Genomic DNA, 24,228 nt, shown 5'->3' with positions numbered 1-24,228 from the left:
GTCCTGGTAGGATGGGCCATCCTGCCCACAACCAGTCCCTTTTGTGTCACTGGGAGGAATAGACACACCCCAATCATCAGAGCCCTTCACAGTCATGTGACTCGGGACAATGGCAGAAGGCACAAATGGTTAAGACAAGGAAATGCCAACTTTCTAAAAGTGGCATTTCGGAATTACAACTCAAAATCCAATGTCACCATTAAAGAGAGTTGTAAATTCATTTGAATTTAAACACCACATCTCTACCAGCTTCCAAATCTAAAGTTATCACGTATTTATTGTAAAAAGGTAACTAAGTGTTAGTCAATGGGACAGATAGGCCCAGCAACAGTGAAAAACTAGTTTTTTACTATCGGGACATGTAAAACCTAAACACCCATGTCTTACTTTTTAAATACAATGCATCCTGGCCTATGAGCCTACCTTAGGGATAACTTAAAAAGGAAGGTATAGGCCTGGCAAAAGGTTTATTTTGCCAGGTCGAAATGGAGGTTTTAAAACTGCACTCAGACTGCAGTGGCATGTGTTAAAAGGCTACATTAGTGGCTGCCACAATAAATGCTGCTACCCACTAGTAGCATTTAATTTACAAGCCCTTGGCATGTGTAGTACCATATATTAGGGACTTAAAAGTAAATTAAATGTGCCAGTTGGGTGTAGGCATCATGTTTTAGGGAGACGGTACAAGCCCATTAGCAATGGTTAGCTGTGGTAAAGTGTACAGTGTCATAAAGCCAACAAAAATGAATTCAGCAAAACAGGACTAGTGAAGACAAAAAGTTTGGGGGTGACTCTAGAAAGAGGTCCAACAATACATCTTTAAATACTTAGAAAATAGTCTGGAAAGTAATACCCACATAAGAGCATAAAATGTACTGCTTTGTCGAATCACACAATGTTTGATTGTAAATCAAAGCAGATAAGTGTAAATGAATTTGATTAATGCCATACCCACTGACTTGATTCTAAACCCTATTTATGCACTAAAATAATATCTTATACATCAAGAAAGAAACGCTTACCGAAAGCCGTTTGATAACTTGATCTCGCTCACTCAATTTCTCCTGCAAGCGACCAATGAGCTGCAGGTCTTCTGGCCTAGCCTCCCGCTTTCGTGGCTTCTCTTCCATTTCCTTAATTCTGCAGGGAGTCAAAAGTGCAAGCATTCATTACAGCTGGAAAGTCCACTTTGCTGCAGTATTTACATTCAACTATAGCAGTGCAGCACTTGATAGCACCTTTCCTATCTAGATAAAAAAGTATACTGAATTACTGTCATACAAATATGAAAAGCACTTGAGCCTGTTTATGAGTACCCCTAATCCGATGCGGGACTTATTGCACTTGACATTAAATCCAACACTGAGGAGTAACTGGACAGCATTGTGTGATCAAGTGTGTTTCTTTTTAACAGCAGAGTAATAGACACAGGATCAGGCATCTTGCCAAAAGAAATAGAAGCATTGCAGATTGATGTTATAACAGGGAATACAGAGGAAGGACAACCTTTCATAAACTTGGCTGGACAAGGATTAAGAGGTGAGCCAGAGGAAATCTGGAAGAGCTCAGACATAATACCTTGACTCAGTGGATCAGATGTGTGATTGTCAGCACCGAAAAAACGTTGAAGTTGCTGGACCTTGATAAATCAGAACAAAGTTTTTGTGTAGTGATCACTGATGTATGTGTTGCTTTGGAATGTGCTAAGAAATTGAAAACGGTAAAGATTTCCTTGGCAGGGGTTTCTGTGGGAGATATGTGCTTGTGGTAGTACTTTGCCTGAGCATTGTGGATAAACGTTTTGTGGCCTTTCAATCCAAGTCTGTTCGATTGTTTTTCTTCAAAATTATAGCTGCGGCACCAAAGTCTTTCACAATTTTTACACCTTTTTGCGCGGGAGAAATTCTTCAGTGTTCCAAGGGGCAGAAGGGTGCATTCTGCAGGAGGCGTGACATATCAGGGGAAGGGTAGCACCGTAGGATGACCAATCATTAAAAAGAGCAATAGTGCGGCGTGGTCAACATGGCGGCAGGAGCGGACGTGTGATCCGAGCTCTGCACGCGGCCCACCATTGATTAGCGCACTTTCATCATCCCAGCAGTCGCCCGGACACTTGGCCCAGCTGCGCGGAGACACCGGGAGTCTCCGGCGACAACTGATATCCCGCCCGAGGTTCGGGGCAGTCTGTGCGGGCCTCGCGACACTCCGCTCGGGGCCAGACGCGAGGGGAGAGGCCTTCCCCTCCTGACAGAGGCAACGGAGCGAGCCGGAGCGAGCAGTGACGGGCCCTGGAGCGGCCGCGCAGGGCCGCGGCGAGGCGGGGCGGCAGCTAAAAACAGGCGCGGTCCTCCGAGGAACCCGCGGGGTGCCGGTGGTGGCCCTCCTGCGCAGTCGCTGAGGGAACACGCGCAGGGAGTGGTGGCCGGTTCTTCGGACCGCGGACGTAGCGGTGTTGCGGGGAGACGAGTGGAGATCCTACTAGCACAACCCTTCCCCCGTGTGAACGGACCCTAAGGAAAAGAGGCGAAAGGAGAAGGAAGGAAGAGAAAAAAAAAAAGAAACGGGGAATAAAAGAACAGAAGGACAGGAGGAAGGAAGAAGGGGGAACACAAAGAGAAGTTAAGAAAGGGAAGAATTAAGATAAGTACACATATAAGAGACAAGCGTGACTGGGGCTACCATTAAGGAAAACCAAGCGAGAGCCACAAAGAAAAGGTGAGCGGAGGTAGAACCCCCCCCCTGAAGGACTACTGAGACTCCCCCTTTTATTTTTTTTATTTTATTTTTTGGGGTGAGAAGAAGAAAAAGGGCGAAGGAGAGAAAAGAAGGAAGGAGGAAAAGAAAGGGGAAAGGGAGAAAAGGGCAGAACAGTGAAGCCCAGAAGACCCCAACGTTAAGACAAGACGAATATATCAACCTCCCTGGAAATTGCTAGCCACTAACGTCTACATAACCACCCAGGCTCTCCCCAAACGATCAACAGCACCACAGACCAGCACATAAAGGGCCCCACCAGAGTAGAGGACGTGAACGAGAAGGAAACGGAAAGAAAAAGGAAGAGGAAAAGAAAAACAGGACGAAGTGGTAAAGAAGTGGGGTATGCGCTCCCGAAGAGAACTCAGTGTCTCGCTATGACAATCAAACAAAACACAACACACGGCGAGACCCGGACAACTGACGCTTTACCCAATAAATAACGCAACCGTGGCGAGAGCAATCATGGGCAAAACAAAACTACCGAAGGCACACACTAATACAGAAGCTGGGACCCCCCTCCCTAAAGGAGAAATAGGATCCCAAACTGACGCTCTGCAAAAGATGTCTGAAACCCTGGCCACTCACTCAACACAATTCGACAAAGTGCTGCAAGCAGTACTGGACACTAAGACCTCATTGGAGGGGAAAATAGACTCAGTGGTGTTGGAAGTCAATCTCCTCCACACTGATTATCGGAAGCTGGCAGAAAGAGTTACCATCACTGAATCGGAACTCGAAACGACCCAACCGGCAATATCCGAGATGAAGGCTCAAATTCAGCAAATGGAAAGCAAAATATCATCACTACAACGCAGAGCTGAAGATGCTGGGGGCCGCTCACGCAGGAATAATGTAAGGTTCCTGGGGGTCCCGGAACGAACGGAACTCCCCAATGCTGAACACTTCTTGGAGCAATGGCTCAAGGACACGGTGCTTCTTCAGGCCACACCACAGACGCTGGTAATAGAACAAGCATATAGGGTCCCGGGCGGAACACCTCGACCAGGTGCCCCACCCCGCCCATTGATAGCAAGATTCCTAAACTACCGATACCGGGACCAAATGTTGCAAGGCTTCCGAAATAAATACCCTGTCCGCATGGAGAACGCCGAGATAACAGCATACCCTGATTACACGATGGAAGTCCAGCGCAAGCGCGTCACTTACATTAGAGTGAAACAGATACTTAGAGACAAGAACATCGCTTACTCTCTCCTGTTCCCGGCCCGACTGAGAGTGATAAATGGCGACAGGACTCTTTTCTTTCCGTCCACAGAAGATGCATGGGCATGGTTAAATGCTAAGGGACTGGTGGACCCAGTGACGGAACCCGATGGACACGGTGACTGGCTGGAACAACGCCCTAGACGGAAAAAGAAAATCAACGCCAGGATCAAAGCTCGACCATCAAAGTCTCAGGCCGCAGACGCGCAGGCACAGGTCCTTAAAGTGGCAACTATATTCGCGACGGTGCAAACACTGGCCAGAAACCAAACCAGGGATGCAGACTCAAACTCTTCACGTGGCTGCCCAAGCCCCCCCTCGTCGCCACTTATGTTCGGCCCCGCCCTGACTCCACGCGCGGCTGACGACATATGAAACCGAGCAGGCAGGCTTGGAAATACTAGGACACTACATCTACAGAGGCACAAAAGAATAGCACGAGACATAAACGATCCAGGGCAGCCTAGGGCTGACATAAATAAATAAACACTCAGGACATGCTACACCCTCCTGGAAGAGAGGACAGCAGATGAACACTCGGAACGGCAAAAAAGAACAGACTGGCCTTAAAGAACCGGATGTGGATGCAAGACCGGACGACCGAGATGAGCAGGGACACAGGATTATCCACGTGGGCCACGAACATTAGTGAACCTAGATCCTCTCTGACCACGTCTCCATACCCAAAGGGATCACGGAACGGACCAGAGATTAAGGGGGTGATTCCAACCTTTGCGGGAACCGCCATGCGGCCGCAATAACACAGCCCCCATTCCAACATTCCCGCTGGGCCGGCGGGAATGAGGCCGCAAAACACAGGAGCCGGCGGTGTTGCGGGCGTGCGACGGGTGCAGTTGCACCCGTCGCGCTTTTCACTGTCTGCCATGCAGACAGTGAAAAGCAGGCTGGGGCCCTGTTAGGGGGCCCCTGAACTGCCCATGCCAGTGGCATGGGCAGTGCAGGGGCCCCCAGGGGTCCCAGGACACCCCTTACCGCCAGCCTCTTCCTGGCGGTGTAAACCGCCAGAAACAGGCTGGCGGTAAGGGGGTCATAATCCCCAGGGCAGCGCTGCTTGCAGCGCTGCCCTGGCGGATTATCACAGCCGGGGGGAAATCGGCGGGAAACCGCCGGCCCCAGCGGTGCGACCGCGGCTTTACCGCCACGGTCAGAATAGGGAATGAAGCACCGCCAGCCTTTTGGAGGTGCTTCCGTCATTCTTGCCCTGGCGGTCCAAGACCACCAGGGTCAGAATGACCCCTTAAGTAATGTACTCAATGGCACTGGTTGTGCCACACAGTTTGTTATGGCTTTGGTTATTGTTGGTTTTAGTACGCCAATACACACATCCCGACAGGTGTTACAGTTGATATGCTCAGGGGGGAGGGGATACGGGGGGGGTGAACGCTGAAACGGCAGAGATTTATAACCACTGCGGGGAAACTACCAAGTAAAGTAAAATTAACACTATGGCTATATATAATATTTTAACCTGGAATGTAAGAGGGATGGCCAATATATCCAAATGTAACACAATATATAATCATCTTAAACGCCATACAATACGCATAGCAATACTGCAGGAGACACACCTCACGACGGAAGACCTGAGAAAAATAGACAGGAAATGGTCAGGAAAGATATACGGCACTAGCATATCGACGTACACGAGAGGAGTGCTGATATGGATAGCCCCAGTGTCCCCTACACAGTACACACAAATAGACAAAGATGGAAGATATGTCCACCTAAGAGGAGAACTAGACGGGAAACAATTGAGCATCACAGGAATATATGCACCTAATATTAGACAGGGGGATTTTCTGCTGTCCACTTATGCAGCTCTATCATGGGATCTACTGATGCCCAGCATATGGGGGAGAGATTTCAATTGCGTACCAGACATTAACATGGATAGATCCCACCCCCGCTAGAGGGCGCCCTGAGCAGAAGACTCTGCCAAACGCTACGGAATTGGATGTCAAATAGAAGACTACATTATGTATGGCGGAGCTTGCACCCCACGGACAGGGAGTACTCCTTCTTTTCCCCTGTACACCAACTACACACCTGTATTGATCTGCAGCTGTATACGAGTGAACTTTCTCAATTATTAGTCAAGGCAAGTTACTTGGCTAAAACTATATCAGATCATTGCCCCCTAGTGACTACAGTGCGATGGGGTAGATCACACACACGCACACCTGTATGGCGCTTACAACCATCTTTATTACGAGACCCCGCCTTTCGAGAAGAACTAGCAGAGGGAATAGACTCATATTTTAAAGCAAACACAAACACAGCGTCGTCGAGGGCAATAGAATGGGACAGACACAAGGTGGTGATAAGGGGTCTATGTATGTCGACGTCAGGCGGAGTCCGTAAGACATTACATAAGGAGTTATGTGACATCGAGAGGGGACTAAGGGAGGCAGAGAGGGCGGCGGGACTGAATGGGGAGGGCGAGGGAAATATGATTGAGCTGAAAAAACAATGGGCTGAAACCGATGCGCGCTTACGAAAATTTGATTACCGACACTAGCGCGACTACATGCCGAAGGTGACCGATCCAGTAGGTTGTTGTCCTGGCTGATAAAAGGCAAACAACAACACTCCACCATAAATGCCATTCACACAGATGAAGGCAACATAGTTAATACACAGTTAGAGATCAATGAGGCCTTTAAACAATATTACGCCACTCTTTGCAAGGCAGGACCCCCCCACCGAACAGCAAATAAGAGATTTCTTCCAGACACCCCAATTAACCAGGTTGACGGAAGAACAGTTGTCAGACCTAGAGAAACCCATTGCACTGGACGAGATTCAACAGGCGCTGAAGGTGCACAAATGACGCACAATAAAGCCTTGGGGGGGACGGGCTCCCGGCGGAGTACTATCAGATTTTTGCAACGCAAATAACAGCACCATATCTAGAAATGCTACAAGAAGCATTTGAAAAAGGCCACCTCCCAGAATCACAGCCAGAGGCAACTATAGTTTTTCTCCACAAAAAAGGGCGCGATCCACTAGATGTTCGGTCCTACAAACCCCTGTCTTTGTTAAATTCTGACTGTAAATTACTAGGGAAGGTACTGGCAAACCGTCTTCTCCCATTGATGCCAACACTAATCCACACGGATCAGTCCGGTTTTATACCTGGCCGCAGCACACACACTAATATCAGATGCCTCTTACGATTAATAGCCGAGACCCCAAAGTCGGACTATACATGAACTGCAGTCTCATTGGATATAGAAAAGGCATTTGACACACTGGGCTGGCCATACCTGATGAGATCCCTAAAATGTATGGGTTTCGGCAATACATTCATAAGATGGATAAAAACATTATATGCAGACCCTAAAGCAAGAGTGAAGACAGGCGGTATGATATCGGAGAGATCTGAAATAGGCAGAGGCACCAGACAGGGTTGCCCCCTGTCACCTTTACTGTTCGCACTGGCAATTGAACCAGTCACAGCACGATTGCGACATGAAGCACCAAAATGGGGTATTCTTGACGGAGATGTATATAAGGTTGTCTCCCTATATGCAGATGACGCACTGATATACTTGCGTAACCGTTCGGAAACTCTATCAGACCTATTGCACCTGCTAAATACATTTGGGGATATATGAGGCCTACGAGTAAACTGGGCAAAGTCATGTTTGTTCCCAATCAATTAACACCAAACCCCCAAAGAGAAATAATTTCCACACACAAGTTACAATGGTGCTACACCACTTTCAAGTATCTGGGGGTGCAAATATATCACGATGAGCAGGACCTCAGAGAAGGTAATTTAGACCGAACAATCAGGTCCATAAAAAGTTTGATGCCCTTCTGGTGCTCACTCCCACTTTCACCTCTAGGGAGGGTAGCAGTAGCTAAAATGATTGTAGTACCACAAATCTTGTACTATTTCTCGGCCTTTCCACTCAAGCTCCCCAAGAGTTACTTCGCACCCCTAGCTTGCCTGTTGACAGACTTGACATGGAACACAGGTCGCCACCGAGTAGCTCTAGCCAAGATTTATCTGCCACTGGAAAAGGGAGGGAAGGGTGCACCCCAGTTCGAATTATACTACGCAGCGGCACAAATACACTGGGTCATGGACTGGATATGCAACCCAAATGGCTCGGAGGGGCAAATGGTGAGCACTTTGCTGGGACAATCGGATGTGGTAAACTGGCTCGTCGGCTGAGATAAACCAGTACATAACAGCAATATTTTGCTGGGAGTGGCGGATTGGATATGGCGTTGATACGTGGCGACGACGGGACGTACACCACCATACTCACCCAGAATCCCATTACTAGCTACCCCGGGACTAAACAACATAACACGACAATTTAAACTAGCAACTTGGGTCGCTAAAGGTATTAACACAATTGGAGACATATTCGAAGAGGGACACTTCCTATCATATGAAGCATTAGCGGACAGGTTCAACCTGGGCAAGGGTGAATTCCTCAGACACAGGGCGCTACAACAAGTGGTGCGCAATACATGGGGAAACGGCAACAATGAACCTAATACCTCACCAGTACTTCATGAATTACTGCTAGTTGCAGGCACGCAAACAGCTATATCCTGGATATACCAGATACTACAGAATCACCCAGAAGAGGCCCAAACACAAGCAAAAAATAGATGGGAGATGGCTCTACTCGCACCTTTACCCACAAAAAAATGGAACACAGCACTGCCAAACACAAAAGAGGTATCGCGTAATGCCCATTTCCGATACACACAATTCAACTATCTGCACTAGACCTATCTCACTCCAGCTAGAATAAAGCGTATGTTCCCACAGTCTAACCCGGAATGCCCGAGATGCGGGCTGCCGGAAGCAGATTTTTTACATATGACGTGGAGTTGCCACGCATATGGCAGGAAGCAACAACACAAACAGCTACCTGGTCGAGATTACTCCTACTCCCTTCCCCGGAGTCCTGCCTGCTAGGAGTGCGCACACGACGGGGGGAAGACAAACAAAAACACAGGTGCGCTGACCTCGCGTTCATCTTACTCAAACGCTTAATAGCCATACAGTGGAAATCACCCAGCGCCCCAAACATACACCGTTGGACACTGGAGATGCTACACTGGACTAAAGCAGAAACACAAGTGCTACATACACTGCGCGACAGCGGGGTGGAGGTCAAAGGGGCAGATATATGGGATTCCATCACAGAGCAGCTGGAACAAAAAGACGATACCCGACCCCCCTGAACTAGAGCTATGGCTACCTTGTGAGTAGATACACCCTTGTGCCATTCCTCCATGTCGCTAAGATAGCATCGAAAGGGATAACTCACCTCCCCAACTGTTCTTGGATCGCGCGCGCCCCCTCGCCCGTCCCCCCCTTGACTATTGCGCTCCCCCCTCTCTCTTTCTCGCTCTAAACCCTGTCTCCGTCGCTCCTCTCCTCCCTCCTCCCCCTGCCTCTCCCCCAGCCTCCCACCTTCTTCTCTCCGCTCTCACCCATGTCCCCCCTCCTCTGGGCTATTTCTACCCACATCACTGGACACAGGCTGAAACCATACATGAGCAATTCAATTTATTTATGGCGTTTATTGTTATTGTTAACTTTTTCTTCCATTTTTTATTTTTAATTGAATATAGACCGAGTGATCTGTTGATACATCATGTAAACTGTAGAGACATACCAAATGTAAGATAACTCGATATAATAATGTGGTGATACACTCAGATTACTGTAAACAATGATAAAAATTAATAAACAGATAAAAAAAAAAAGAGCAATAGAGGTGTATGCCAGTTAAATTGTACAACGGTATGGTGGACAAAGTTGCGGAACCCATGCTGGCCATGTTCCATGAGGTGCGTATAAATGGAGGCCTACCCGAGGATCACCGATCAGCAACTAATGGACTCATACACAAGCAAGGGAAGCTGGCATCAGACTGTGGGTCATACCGGCCCAGCTCTCTATTAAATGTAGAGGCTAAAATGCTGGCCAAAGCCTTTGCCATTAGGTTTAGGAAGGTCATTTGCTCAATCATTCATCCAGATCAATCTGGTTTTATGCCACATAGGAGCACTTGGCTAAACTTCTGGCACCTATACGGAGCCCTCCACATGACTGAGTCCCCACGAACTAAGCAGACAGCGCTTATGTCCACAGATGCCAAAATGGCATTTGACAGTATTGAGTGGAACTACATTTTTGCCACTTTAACAAGGTTGGGCTTTGGCCCCCATTTCTGTGTCTGGGTCAAACTCCTGTACCAGAAACCACTTGCAGGAGTTAGGGTTAATGGTGTGGTGTCTCGCTCATTTCCCCTCCAGAAGGGCACAAGACAGGGCTCCCCCCTATCCTCCATGATATTCACACTGGCCCTGGAACTGCTTGCGGTCTGGTTGCGTCAAGATCTGCTCATTAGGGTAATATGGAGTGACAGAGGTTGGGAGGAGCGTATCTCCCTCTACACGCATGAAGTGCTACTTTTTATCACCAAGCCGACCCTCACAATTGATAAAATCCTACAATGGTTCAACATCTTTGTGAACCACGCAGGATACTGCATTTATTGGACTAAGTCCCTCATTTTCCCCCTGCCGGGTGGCGTGCTGAGACATACCTCCATTGCACAGCCCCTTGGTACTTGATGGCTTCCAGTATCTTGGGATCTATGTCATGCGAGATCCAGCTGAGTTTATGTGAAGAAATATACTCCCACAGCTTGATAGACTGCAAAGAGATGTGGAACATTGGAAATACCTTCCGCTCACACTTATGGGTAGAGTGGCTCTATACAAAATAATGACCCTTCCCTGCCTCTTCTATGTCTTTCAGAATACACCTTTTAAAATTCCCCCTCGACTTTTTTCAGAAAGTAGAACAGGTTAGACTACTGCTATGGAGTGGTGGTAGCTCACGTATGGTACTACGCAAGCCTCAAAGGGTGTCTATGAGGGAGGGCTGGCCATCCTTGATGTACTTGGATATTACTGGGCGATGTAGGTGGTGGTGGTGAATGAGTAGGTCTTTGCCAACCGTGAGGAACCATCTTATCAGGCTGATAGGGAAGAAATGGACCACGGGGAGGTATGAGGGGATACTGTACAGACGAGTACAAGAAAAGGCACTGCTAACACAAACAGTAGTGAGAGTGTGGAGGGAAGCCACTCATTATTATGGATGGAGCAATAGACTGACTACACAAACCCCATTGTGGGACGGCGATCTCCTGCGAGAGGGGGGCACCTTACTGGGATTCTCAAAGTGGGCCCTCATAGGCATTGAGCACCAGGGGAATACATTTCAAGGGGGGCTGCACTAATTACTTTCGAGATCCTGCACCAACAATACAATATGGCAGACACTGAAAGATATGCATAGCTTCAACTGGGCCATGCCCTGTGAAGGCACTTAACTGAAGGAGAGCAACTGACAGAGGCAACTCTATTAGAGGACCACCTCTTCACGGATCACATAACAGACCACGTCACCTCCACTGTCTATAAAAAAATGGTCAATAATTCCCCAGATCCCATAGTGTCTCTGAAAGAAGTGTGGAAGTGGCAACCAGGTGCCCTTGAAGATGATGACTGGGCCGAAGCCCTCCACAACCCGCAAGAGATAGCAATCCAGGCCAATTCCGCTTAGTGAAGCTACAAACCCAGCATAGGTTTTACTTCTCCATGGTGTTGCTCCATAAAAAAGGGTAGAGTACTTCTCCCCTCTGCCTATAGAGATGTGAACAGGACGAACCATTCTGTTGCATCCTTTGCGGATGTCCCAGGATACAGATCTACTGGGAGGAGGTGGTGCAGAGAATGACTCATGTGCTAGCGGAGACAGTCTCCTTTGTTACGAAATGGCTCCTCTTGTCTATTACTGGAGAGATCTCCTGGACCACATATAAGCAATGCTGGGTTGCAGCAAGGGTGGCCAAAGAAGAAAAAGTTCAGGCCTGGGACACAGCGTACCCTCAGAGAATAGAAGGCTGGGAAAACAATCTAGGCTTGTGTCAGCAGGCCCAGCAAGTTGTCTATTAAAGCAGAGGCTGCCCCAGAAAATGGGAAAAGGTATGGGCCCCCAGGAGATAGTTTTGAGAATGCTGAACTGGGGGTGGCAGGTGGAGGGGTAGGGGGTTGACGTGTTGTTATGTACTGTTGTGAACCCATTGATGCTGCCCATAACCACAGGACATCCGTCTTGAATGTATCAATGCCAGTAGATGTTTATACTGCCATAATCTGTTTGGTCAATTGTATACAAAATTATAGCTGCCATCTACCTACTGTATCCACTGGATGATGAACATTGGTCAAAGAAAAGTTATTAGAAAAAAGAAGAGGAAGAGAGGGCTCCAAATGTATTAGACATATGACAAGCTGATATGGCAGGAGTAGTGATGGAGCTGTCGTAGACAGAACCCTGGACCAAATCACAGCCCCAGATCTGGACAATTTTGTAGTGGGGCAGTACAGATGGGCATCAGTTCTGTGCCAACATTTGCACACGCTAACTGCTATTCGTTACCTGATGGAAATATCAGATGTACACTGATTGTTGGTGTAAATGCTAGTGCATATGCAATATTATCAGCACAAATATAAAATTGCCTGAAACTATTCTAAAATCACCCAGCAAATGGATGAAAGTTGCCAGGTTCCAAGGTGGTTGCCTCCTTCCATATTCCAGAGCAACACCAAACTCGAACATGGGAGATGGCGGAAAAACATAAAACGACAGTGATGGCTGACCAGAGTGGTGGTCCTCCACTAGGAAAGTTCAGCAGGTTCGAGACCCTGCTGATGGCCTGCTTCACTGATGAGGCTCACTCTCTCTCAGCCATCTTGGCAGCACCTCCTTGAAATGGCTGGCCTCTCCCACGCTGGTAGCGTGGTGGGAACAACTATATTAGAAAAGTCCAAAGAGCAAGGTTATCAATTTAAATTACAATTGTTTGAGCTGTATAGGCACTTGCACTTTATTAAGTTGCTGGAAGTCCCACGTGCTCCGATTGCTTGGTGTTCTATTTGTAATCTTCACATTGTCAATCTTAACAAGTGAAGTATTTTTCAGCCTTTGAATCGCCGTTATATGTATTTTTGATTGTATGTATAAAGTAAATTATTTTATGTGTCAATTGTGAGGTGAATAGCTGAAACAATAAAGATATTATGATTCTAAATTGCAAGTGATTTTGTTTCATGAAGTGTTGGACGGTTACAATTTAATTTTTCAAATGTTTGTATGTAACCTCGACAGATTTAAGGGGTTTCATTCTGGCAAAAGAAGGTTCCTTATGTGTCGATATGAGTGGTCCATAATTTTATAGTGTATTAAGTTGAGGTTACACTAGCATTACTTACTCATTTTCCAAAGAGACTATCTTTGCTTGAAGATGTGCTTGAGAACTACTGAACTCGGACACCATGGTTTGCATTTCTTTCCGATGATCCTGTCGCAAAGAGTCCAATTCAATTTTTTGCTTCATTTTGAGATCTTCCTCTACCAACCTTTCAATAAAATGAAAAACATAAAAGAATGTAAATAATAGCCGACATGTTTAAACTCTTTGGAAAGCCAGCCCTAAAATTGCTAAATTCTTTACTTGTAAGCTCAAGAATCAAGTGAAAAGCCGTCTGCTCTATTTACAAGTTCATCAGTACCTACAGAAAGGATCCATTACACACCCAACAGTATCCTGCACTTGTCAATGACAATGTTCATTGCACAACAAACCTTTAATTGACTCAGATATGGATGTCGGACTGTGGGGTGCAGGTTCCTCGTTGGGGGAATGCTCTGAAGCCAAGCCGAGCAGAGTCCAACTACTTTCTTTACAGAAAAACTTGAAAAAATAAATATTCCATATTTCTTCTTATTGACTGTGTCCAAGGTGACACACAGCCCTCTATAAAAACTCCCTAGAAAATAAATATTGTTTAACATAATTTGTTAGTGATATTATATATGAAAGTTATTGGCATAGAATAATCAAAACATAAGCAGTTTATAAGCCCTATTTCATAAGTCAAGTTCACATTCCAGTACGCACATTAATTGCATTTAATATATATTATCTCCAGCCAGTACTCTCGCAATTATATTCTTTACTTAGTACTGATTCTGTCAGTCAAGACTTTCATTTTTGAATGCTGGACTTTGAAATGGAGAGCCCTATCCATAAACACTAACAAAGATTCCAATTTAAAAAAGTTAATTTACCCTCGTGGCTTTACTCCTATGTTTGAATACATTTACAATATGTTTACAATTCTCAAAAATATCCACAAGTACTCCTGGATAAGCTGCATTTATACCCACTTTCCAGGAGTACATACACGCATAAACATTTACAGTTATAAATGGGTGTGCTTTGGTTAATTCGGATTCATAATTTCACCATACAATTACTTCGGATTCATAACTTCAAATTAGGAATTAGATCAGATTACGTTTAATTTGGATTTAAATGAGAGAGTATGTATGTGTGTGTGTGTATATACAATTATATATTTATTTGTTTTCACTGAAAAAACAAAGGTTATAGTTAGAGTATGTCACAATCAGGCAAAACAAAGAAGGAAGAAATGGTGCAGTGTAGTAATTCTAAAGATGTGCATGCTGCAGGATTACATCCAGGCATGGTGTGGCACCTGATAAACTGGGTGAGATCTTGGTAGTAATCAGAGACACAAGGTCTGCACTGCAAGAGAAGATCGCCAAAATGGTGACAGGCCTAATCCTCCTAAGGAAGGACCAATGAAAACACAAGGAAAATGTCCACCACAGTTAAATGATATTAAAGGATCTCCTCCTCAAGACCCCAGACCTGGTACAACAAGTACAACAGTTGACAGAGTACAGTTTCTTGAAGGTTGGGCTGAAGATTCATAAGGCCCGGCCTGGCACACAAACCTGTTCATTTAGGGCACGCTCAAGAACATTGAGGGCCCAAATGCAACACTCAGCACTGAATCTTGGTTCCAAAAGGAGGCATGTCTATGGTTACAGTAGAACGTGCCCACCAACTGCTTGCCTACTGCATGGTCTAAACATGCTTAAGGATAAATCTGAAGTTTGCCATGTTCAATGTGGGTGAAAATGAGAGAAAGTGTGTGTCCCACTGTATGTGTGTGGCCATTAACAACGTAATCAATATACTATTGATTAGATGTAATGAAGGTCTGTAGCCTTGACTGTCTACCCATATGTTGATGTCACCAATCAGTAAGATTTTAGATGTTAAGGTTTGCAAGTTTAGGGTCAGATTAAAAATATAGGAATCTATTGTTGCATTTTGTTGGTCACTATATAGTTATGATAATGATTGTTCTACTTGAGATTACTGTGCATTTTGGTACAATACTCTCAAATTATGAATAAGGTGGTGTGAGTGCATGATCTAACAACTGAATAAATGAAAGATACCCCATTCCATTTTTGCAGTCTGTTTTTGTGAGAAATCATGGGGGATGGGAGGTGAGAAATATCATTAAAAGTTAAAAAACACAATCCATCTTTGAGCCAAGTCGTGAGTCATTGTCAGAACCACAACAAGATGAGGGAGGAGTGCAGGATGAGACATTATAGCCCAAGCTCTCTGCTTTTTCAGGTGTCCTGCACACCTTTTACAAAATCTATTCATAAATTTTATAGATCTACAGAGCAAGCCTATCTTTTTTTATTAATGAAGAGGCAACGGGAAAGGTATCAGATGATGTATCTGCCATTTTTCTCTTTCCCTAGAGAACGTTTCTATTTCATACTTAGAACCCAGTGCTTTTGCCACTTGCATAAATGAAAGAAGTGGGACTCCAAGTGTGTCACTGGACCCAAGCTGTACCTCACTGATGAGCCCAAAACCAGGGCAAAACTGTCCCTGGGTTCCTTGCATTTCGGTTCTGGGAGGACTTGGCTTGGCAGTTCGGGCTGGACTGTTCCGATTGGAGCACGGTCAAGACTTATTTACATATAGCTGGGTCCAAAGTGAAGTGGCATGTTGTGTAAATAATGATGGATTGGGATGTGGCCCGAGTGATTACCAGTGGCTGAGATTAATTCAAGCATTCATTCCATCACTGTTTTGTATACTTATTGGTTCACCCTAAGTGAGACGGGTATGCCCAGACGTGGGTCCCGTGCACACTGTGTCACTGGAACCAAACTGTACTCGGCTGAGGAGCCGATAACTAAGGTAAAACCGGTCCTCTGTTGCTTGCGTTCCGGTTGAGGGAGGACCTGGCTTGGCAGTTCAGGCTGGACTGTTTCTATTGGAGACTGCTTTGCATAGGACTGGGTTCAAAATGAGGTGGAATGGTGTGCAAAATATCAATGAATTGGAATGTGGCACTGAGTGAATACCAGTGGCTGAGATAAATTCAAACATTTCTTCTATCACTGTTTTGTGTACTTATTGGATAATGATTTGAAGGTTTCACCAACATCTACATTAATGTAAAGGAAATAAGTCTGCCGGACAAGTACCAAACAGGAATTACTCAGGATGAAGTTATAGGATAGGAGTAAAAAAAGGAACTGGAGCAGCTTGTTACGCATGCAAGGACAAAAAGGTAATTTACTGCAGGGAAATCACGTGTGGAGCAAGACAGGTGAGAAGACTAAATTGAAGTTTGTGATGCGCATCAATACATTTAGAATCAAGTGTTGAGTTGAATTATAAAATAAGTCACAACAAAGCAATTAAGGAAGTGATACCTCTTTCATTGAATTGAGGAAGTCACACAAAAAAGAAACACAAAATAGTTACAGCTAACAAACATAATTAAAAGAAGACCAACACAAACACATCTAGAGAAATACGTGGCGTAAATGGTGCCCACGTATTTGCAAAAGTAAAAAAAGCTAACATCAAAAGTTAGTTTCCTTTACTGATCTTAAATGTTTCCCATGCAAATATTTTCACATTTGGTTTTGGGTTCACCATTCACAATTTTCTTGTACTTCGCTGTGGGTCTTGACTTTCCAATGACATAGTTGCGAGGGATGGATTAGGAGAAGCTTGCCTACATTAACGCAGTCTTCCATTTGATAATTTCACCAAATGTCAAGGTCATGAATGGGGTGGTCAAGATGCAAAACAAAGTCATGTTTAGGTGGGGGACATACAGCTGTTATTATGTTTCAGGAGGCCCGTGTGTTCATGAGGTAGCATATGAAGTGGCCTTAAGAGGGGCTGTAGGGCATGTAGACATATGAGAGTAGGCAGGGTTTGACAGAAATATGTTTAAAGGGAGAGTCACCACTGAGACAATTGCTGAAATATGGGTTGCAAACAGCCCATGACCTTCCCTGCTTCCCCGTGACCTTTCCTCTCTGGCAGCCCCCTGCCTTATCTCCCTATTCTCTCTCCCCTATGCAAGCACCTCATTAGTCTCCTCTGTAACATCTTATCGCCATTCCACCCTAACCCTTTGCTAGCACTGCTGTTCTTGACTACTCTCTCCCAGTGCGAGAATAAATATTCTCCTGTGTGCGACCCCTCCCTGCTTTAGCCGTATCTTCTGAACTCAGCTTAATAACTATTAGAGATTTCCTTATCCTTCCAATGGCTTGTAAATAATCGTATTCATTATGTGCATATTATAAATATAATATAGTATAAATATAAAATTATAATGATGATATAATCGTATTTGTTTATTATTTAGACATGTCATCAGAGGATTATTCTATTTCACACTACATTTAAAAATATGAACCACAAATTTTACCCAAAAACCTGCAAAGTGAGTTTCGCTTTTTTCAAAGGTAGGCTTCAAAATTATATAATTTGTGGTCCTCGACGTTCGGTATAAGATGGTGTTGCATTTTCGCTTTTAATAAAAATCATGTTAAATCCTTTATTCAGGCGTGCAGGCAGTAGTAAATGAAAGCGAACCTTCTATGGCGTTCTTCCTTTTCGTGAAAGTGTGCAGCCTCTTTCTTCTGTATTTCTAACTCTGCACTAAGCAGGTCTGCTGAGTCTTTAAGGAGGGAATTCTCCTTTTTGAGTTCAGAAATTTCATTCTGGCAATTATTCACTTCACCAAGAAGTGATTTCATCTGGCTTTGGCTGCTTTCTTCCTAAGAAAAAACACATTTGATCATTACTGTCTACATAGTAAAATATAACTGGAATAACATTGCACACAAATGCAACCGGCAAACTATAGGTCAATGAGGCATCAACGTAATTGGCTGTAAAGTTTCAACAGTTAAGATACACATGGGCATATTTACCATAAAATCAGGTGTTAGAAACGGGGTCTCGAGTTGGCAGTCATTTTACAACCTGTCCAGGTATGGACCCTCACTTTGTCTTCCCTATGGCATGAAGGACCATGAATAGGCCACAAAGAGGTCACCTTTATCACTGACAGGGGAATACACAGAGCCAAATACAAGTGTTAAGTCTTGTGGTTTGGGTTTAACTAGCACAAAGTGGCTATTGGAATCTGCCCATGTCATCAACCTTTTCTGAAAACTGCATGTAAGGAACGGTCAGTGTATATGTTTTGGCACACTCTTTAGGAGAGAGATGCATCTCCCAAAGTGGAGCTGTGTCTGGATGTCCCCAGAGCAGTGAATACTTTCTTCCTTTGAATAAAGTGAGTGAGGCTCACTTAATTCAATGAAAGGATTGAGGCAGTTTTAGGTTGTGCTGTTTTCATGGATAGTCCTTAAGGCCAAGAACTCAATAATTGTTACGAGACGTTTAAGGTTCTTGGGTATTTGTTTTAAAAATAGGGTATATCGGACCAAGTGAAAGGACTGGATCTAATCACAAGAGCACCAATGACATAAATGTATGTTGTTAGAAACGGGGTCTTTGGTTGGCAGTCATTTTGCCCCCTGTCCAAGCAAGCACCCTCACTTTAGTTAACCCCCGCTCACCCCCTTGGTAGCTTAGCACAAACAGAAAGGCTTAACCCAGAGGCATGAAGGCAGCACCAGGATTGCATGGGGAGCTTGTGCTGGTGTCCCGGGGACTGCTGGGACACATCAGCAGAGCAGAGGAGCGAGGTGGTGGCATCAGGAATGGTATGTTTTTTCATTATTAAAGTATTTCCCCCGTCATCGTCCTCCCCTCTCCTCCCCCCGCCCCAGATTTGCGGCGGTCTGCCTCTGGATATGTGAAAGAGAGGGGGCGGGAAAGACTTTCTGGTGAATTGGCATTGAATTGTTTACCTGCCGTAATAACTGCTGACTGGTCAAGGGGACCACTGTCCAATGCTTAAATATTATTCTTTTTTGTTTCTCCACTCCTGTAAAGGGGTTCCCTGGCACACTTACTCTCTAACCATGTACAAACTCCATACAAATACACAAAGATTCAAGAAAATATGTTTATAAAAACAGCCTTGATGATCTGGACAGGACACAATTTTCCCTTTCCATATCTGTATCTCTATTTGCGGCTTAGGACAGCAGGAGTGCTACAAGTGGTAGCTGGTGCTGAGAAATTATTGAACACTGGGGTCTCAGGAAAACCAAGGCAACCCGACTGCAACTTCACCAAGATTAGTAGATGGGTGATGCCATGTGTGATTTTTGGTCTGGATTTGGGGTTTAGCTGTGGGCATTTAATGGCCAATATTTAAGGACACCCCTTTTTTATCAGTTCACATGGTTGTTGCCATGAAGTGAGTGGCTACCATGTTAGTCTGGGATGTCCATGTGGAAGCTGCTGGTACGTAAGGAGTGAATAGGAGCATGGTGAGATGCAACACACGTGGTGAAGTCAAACTAGACAAGGTGGTGGATGGGCAGGAAAGAGCGCCCTTGGGAGGAAAGCCAGTGAGAGGGATGAAGGAGGACGATGTGTTATAAGCACACAGTGGTGTAGACCTTGTGTGGCCTTGGTAGGCTAGGAACATGCCCAATGGTCACTAGGAGGAGAAGGAAATTAAAGAGCTTACAGGAGCACAATAAGTGGCTTTGCTGGCTGCAGGTATGGCTGAGAGGGGAGGTCACAAGGAGGTAAGGCTATAGCATAGGCTTGTCTTCATCAGAGTTGCAGCAGTAGTAGCTGTGTTTCTCCTCCACAGGGAACAGGAAGAGCAGAGGGAGATAGGCCCAATGCAGGGAAGTCTGAGAAGGAAGGAAGGGCTAAGTAAGTCCATCAGGGGAATGGATGACTGGGTGGAAGAGGTAATAATTGGTAAGGGTGAAACACTAGATGGCAGGTTGATGTAGGATGCAAGTATGGATAAAAAAGTGCCTATGAAAATGGTTGCAGTTGGGCCCAATGGGTAAATGACAAGCAAGTAGGGGCCATATCTCCAGGTGTGAAAGGCACTAGCATAACATGCAACTAGAAATGGGGGATTGCAAGGTCACTGATAGAGAACACATGAAATGGGCAGGAAAAAGGTGGTGTAGGTGGACAGTAAGAGTAGTACTGAAAAAGACAAAAGGAGTGCTAATGGAGCAAAAGCTGTAGTACACTGGGCTTAGCAGAAGGGGGTAATAGCAAATCCAGGTGAGGCATAACTAGGAAAAATATCTTTATTTCTCCTGGTTGTTTACTCTTTTTATGTGTGCTGCATTCTGTAGCACACATAGAAAGAATAAAATGCCTCACAATCCTGCATGCAACACAAGGGTGCCAGCACTGGCACTAGGCAGCAAAAAGGGTGCCAGCACAGCTGGAATGACAAGGATATGCCGACCTGGATAAATAGGGCGCATTCATACCCTTTACCTGTGACTCAGAGCTGCACAGCAAGGTGACTTACTGCGCTGCCCTGTGCCACAAAGTCCTTAAATATTAGCCATAGTCTTTATTGTGGGTAGATATAAGGAACCCTCTGCACAGGACAGTATTCAGTACCACCAATAACTTCTTATTATTTATAAGCAAACTTTCTATCCAGAACCTTGAACTATCAGAGACCATTTATAGGGAACAGGCCACATAACAGGAGGGAACATATCACAGGGGAGCTGCCAAATCCTATTAGGGAAAGAAGGGGAGGACTATAAAATTATGCCTGGGACATGAGGCTAGAGTTAGAGGAATATTTCAAAGGGATAAGAGATGTAAAGGCAAACAACGAGAGAGGAGTGTGAGGCTGCTAGCCACAGAAAAGATAACTGAATGGTTTTGGGAGTCCGCGTGGTGTGGAATGGAACACTAATGCAAGGTTAAGTGAGAAAGACTGACCGTAATGATCATAGTGAGATCGGGCAGTGGAGTTTGGGTGAGAGGAAGTGTTGGACCTGGCCCTTTATGCAGGGTCATCCCCAAACCTTTTGCCTTCCTCCTCTCTTTTTTTTCTAAATTCATTTTATTGGCCTTAGGGCTGTGCGCACTTTACCACTGCTAACCAGTGCTTGTGCTCTCTACTTAAAACATGGTAACAATGATTTATTCCCAATTGGTTTATTTAATTTACTTATAAGTCCTATAAGTGCACTACGTGTGCTCAGGACATGTAAATGTTACTAGTGGGCCTGCAGCACTGATTGTGCCACCCACTTGAGTTAGACCGTTAAACATGCTCAGGCCTGCCATTGCTGGGCCTGGGTATCCTGTTTTAAACTGCCATTTCGACCTGGCAAAATACACGTATTGCTAGGCCCAAACCTTTCTTTTTAATACATATAAGTCACCCCTAGAGTTGGCCCTGGACAACCCAGAGGGACTGACACACATGGTTGTAAAGCCCAGCAATGCCTCGCCACACAGCTCCCCAGGACCCGCGCAAGGTGATGCCAAGCTCCACAAACCCTTACTGCACAGCACCTAGGAACTGATGCTAGACAACGCAAAACCTGGCAAAGCAATGGCACGCAGACTGCGCACCCAGATTTAAGATACTGGATTCAGCAGTCCCAAGTGGATCCCTTTAGCCAGCCTGCACTCCATTGTCACTGGCCTGAACCTGTGACTTTGTCCCAGTCCTGCACAACCAGATAAGCACAGTTGGCGCTTTGTGTTTCTATGTGCTATTTTCACCTAAATCTCTAAAATTGCATATCTCAGGATCTACTTATTGGATTTTTTTTGTTTTAGGTCCTGTTTTATTAAAGGAAGTTCTAAGTTTCTAACTTGATGTGGGATACTTTTTGTGTGGTGTTTTTACTGTTTGTGGTGTCACACAAATACTTTACACATTGCCTCTAAGTTAAGCCAGACTGTTCAGTGCTAAGCCACCAGGGGGGGTGAGCACAGGTTAATTTGGAGTTTGCTTGTGCCTTACCCTCATTAGGACTGTGGTTGCTGCTTGACTAGGGCTCACACCCCAGTCAAGAAGTAACACAATTTGTTACAGGAAGGTCTGGGGAACTAACCCAAGAAGGATTTTTTCTGTCTGATATTACAAGGAGAATGGAGATCCAATTGAAGAGAGGTCCAGAAGTGCAGAGGTGAAAGATAGCAAAGGCTACAGAACTGGGATGGCTCACAAGTGACTACATGTAAGAGACAAGAGTGTTGATGAAGCACATGGTTACTGAATGTAAAAAGAAAAGAGTGGAGTAAGTTCCAAGGAAGAAGTGAGGAAATTAGTTAGAAGACTGACGAACCTTGAGAATTAAGATCACACAGGGTGGGAGGTGGAGGTAAACCAATGCACACCCTCCACAAAAATCAGTTTTAACACAAACAGGTGCAATGGTTTAATGGGGCTGACCCATTGTGGTCTACGACATGCTAAAAACCCTATTTGGGTACTGAGGAATTCCCTTGTGATATACCAAACTCATTGAAAGAGGAGGCTTTAGTCTGGTATGCTGAATCGTAGGCGACCTCTCCTCACCCTGATTGGATGATACCAGGAGGGTGGATTCAACCTCGAAATAGAGGAAGTTCTTAGATAAAATTCTACTGGACAGAAAGGGATCCACATACCTATAAATACCTAGAGGTAAACCTGGGCTATCACCGTTATTAATGCGAACCTTTGGTACAGTTAAAAAAAGTACTGGGATGGAGTGCAGGCTTAATGCCATGATCTGCCAACATGTTTCGGCCCTATTTCTAGCCAGCACAGGTCATTGGCATTATTCAAGGCCAGGGGATCCCTAACAAAATAACATATTGAACTTCAGTAAGTGCAATACAAATTAGTAGTTTCAAGGCGAGTCCTAACTTGGCAATAGATTATGCTTCCCTAACTTAGGTGATGCAAAACTTCCTGCTCTGGGAGATCATACACTGTATAGTCACACCTTTGTCAAAATTCTTCTTATTTAGAGGTCGCGTTCTCCATGGTGGGAAGAGGCTGCCTATTGTTAGAAATTGGGTTTCTGGTTGGCAGAGGTATGCACCCTGTCCAAGCAGGGACCACAATCCTAGTCAGGATAAGTCAGTTAAACACTATAATTTAACTTGTGCTCACCCACTGGTAGCTTTGCACTCAGCAGACAGGCATAACTTAGGAGACAATGTGTAAAGTATTTGTACAACACTTAAAACAGTAAAACAGTGAAAACACCACACAAAAAGGATCCAGAACAGGTCAGAAGAATAGAGCTCCATTTAATGAACAAAACAAGACAAAAAAGACAAAACTCCAATGATCAGAAGCCAAGCTGCGATTTTTTAAAAGAATATCTGCAATTGTAGTGCTTAGAATCTTAATGTGCTAGACCTGGGTAAATCCAAAACTTCAGGCTGACCACTAAGGAGAGCAGACCGGCTACAGGGACCCACCTTGTCCTGCTGAGAAAGTACTTTGTGTGGAGGGTTGTGTCGACATCAACGGTCTGATGTGAGGAGCAGAGAGGATGATGCAAAGGTGATGCATCAGTTCTGATAAGCACAGTTAAGATTGTGTCGGTACCATGCTGCGCAGTTGTTGATGAAATGTCTTTGAGCAGCAGTACAGCGTCAAGCTGTTTGCACTGAATGCGATGTGTCGGCATTGAGTCGCGCGGCCTGTGATGAAATGTCTTTGTCCTCAGAATCAGTGGCGATGCGTCGCCATCGAGGGAAGATGCGTTGGTTCCGATCAGTGTAACAACGTGATGCATGAATTTAGTAGAAAACAGCTGAAGAGCTCACTTCCAAGGGCCCAGGACTGGAATGCCGCCACTTGGCAGGGCAGGACTCACAGCTGGCAGAGTCCAGAGGCTGAAGCAGGGTTCGGTGAAGCCATGGTGGTTTCACCATCAGAACAGGAGGCAAGCCAGCAAGCCCTTGGAGTCACTTTGGTTCTGGAGATGTAGAGAACAGGTCCAGTCCTACTCATTCACAGCAGGGCAGGCACAGCAAAGCAGGTGTCCAGCAAAGTCTAGCAGAGTCCAGCAGAGTG

General features: G+C 45.2%; 1 protein-coding gene and 1 long non-coding RNA gene across 4 annotated transcripts in view; one reads left to right on the top strand and one right to left on the bottom strand.

The window, feature by feature from the left end:
* The window catches only part of FAM184B (family with sequence similarity 184 member B), a 320,510-nt gene that overhangs the window by 101,914 nt on the left and 194,368 nt on the right, over window positions 1-24,228 (bottom strand). For both annotated transcript variants that reach the window (XM_069202207.1, XM_069202213.1), the window contains 3 exons: window positions 17,868-18,048; window positions 13,333-13,479; window positions 1,023-1,140 (listed from right to left, as the gene is read on the bottom strand). In XM_069202207.1, coding sequence (XP_069058308.1) covers window positions 1,023-1,140; window positions 13,333-13,479; window positions 17,868-18,048 — 446 coding nt within the window. The remainder of the gene's footprint in view (window positions 1-1,022; window positions 1,141-13,332; window positions 13,480-17,867; window positions 18,049-24,228) is intronic.
* The window catches only part of LOC138248563 (uncharacterized), a 327,877-nt gene that overhangs the window by 257,480 nt on the left and 46,169 nt on the right, over window positions 1-24,228 (top strand). The window lies entirely within an intron of this gene.

Source organism: Pleurodeles waltl, chromosome 1_2 (genome assembly GCF_031143425.1).
Source record: "Pleurodeles waltl isolate 20211129_DDA chromosome 1_2, aPleWal1.hap1.20221129, whole genome shotgun sequence".
In the NCBI taxonomy this organism is placed as follows: domain Eukaryota; kingdom Metazoa; phylum Chordata; class Amphibia; order Caudata; family Salamandridae; genus Pleurodeles; species Pleurodeles waltl.
Note: the sequence above shows the minus strand (reverse complement) of the source record. Positions and strands in the feature narration are given on the sequence as shown.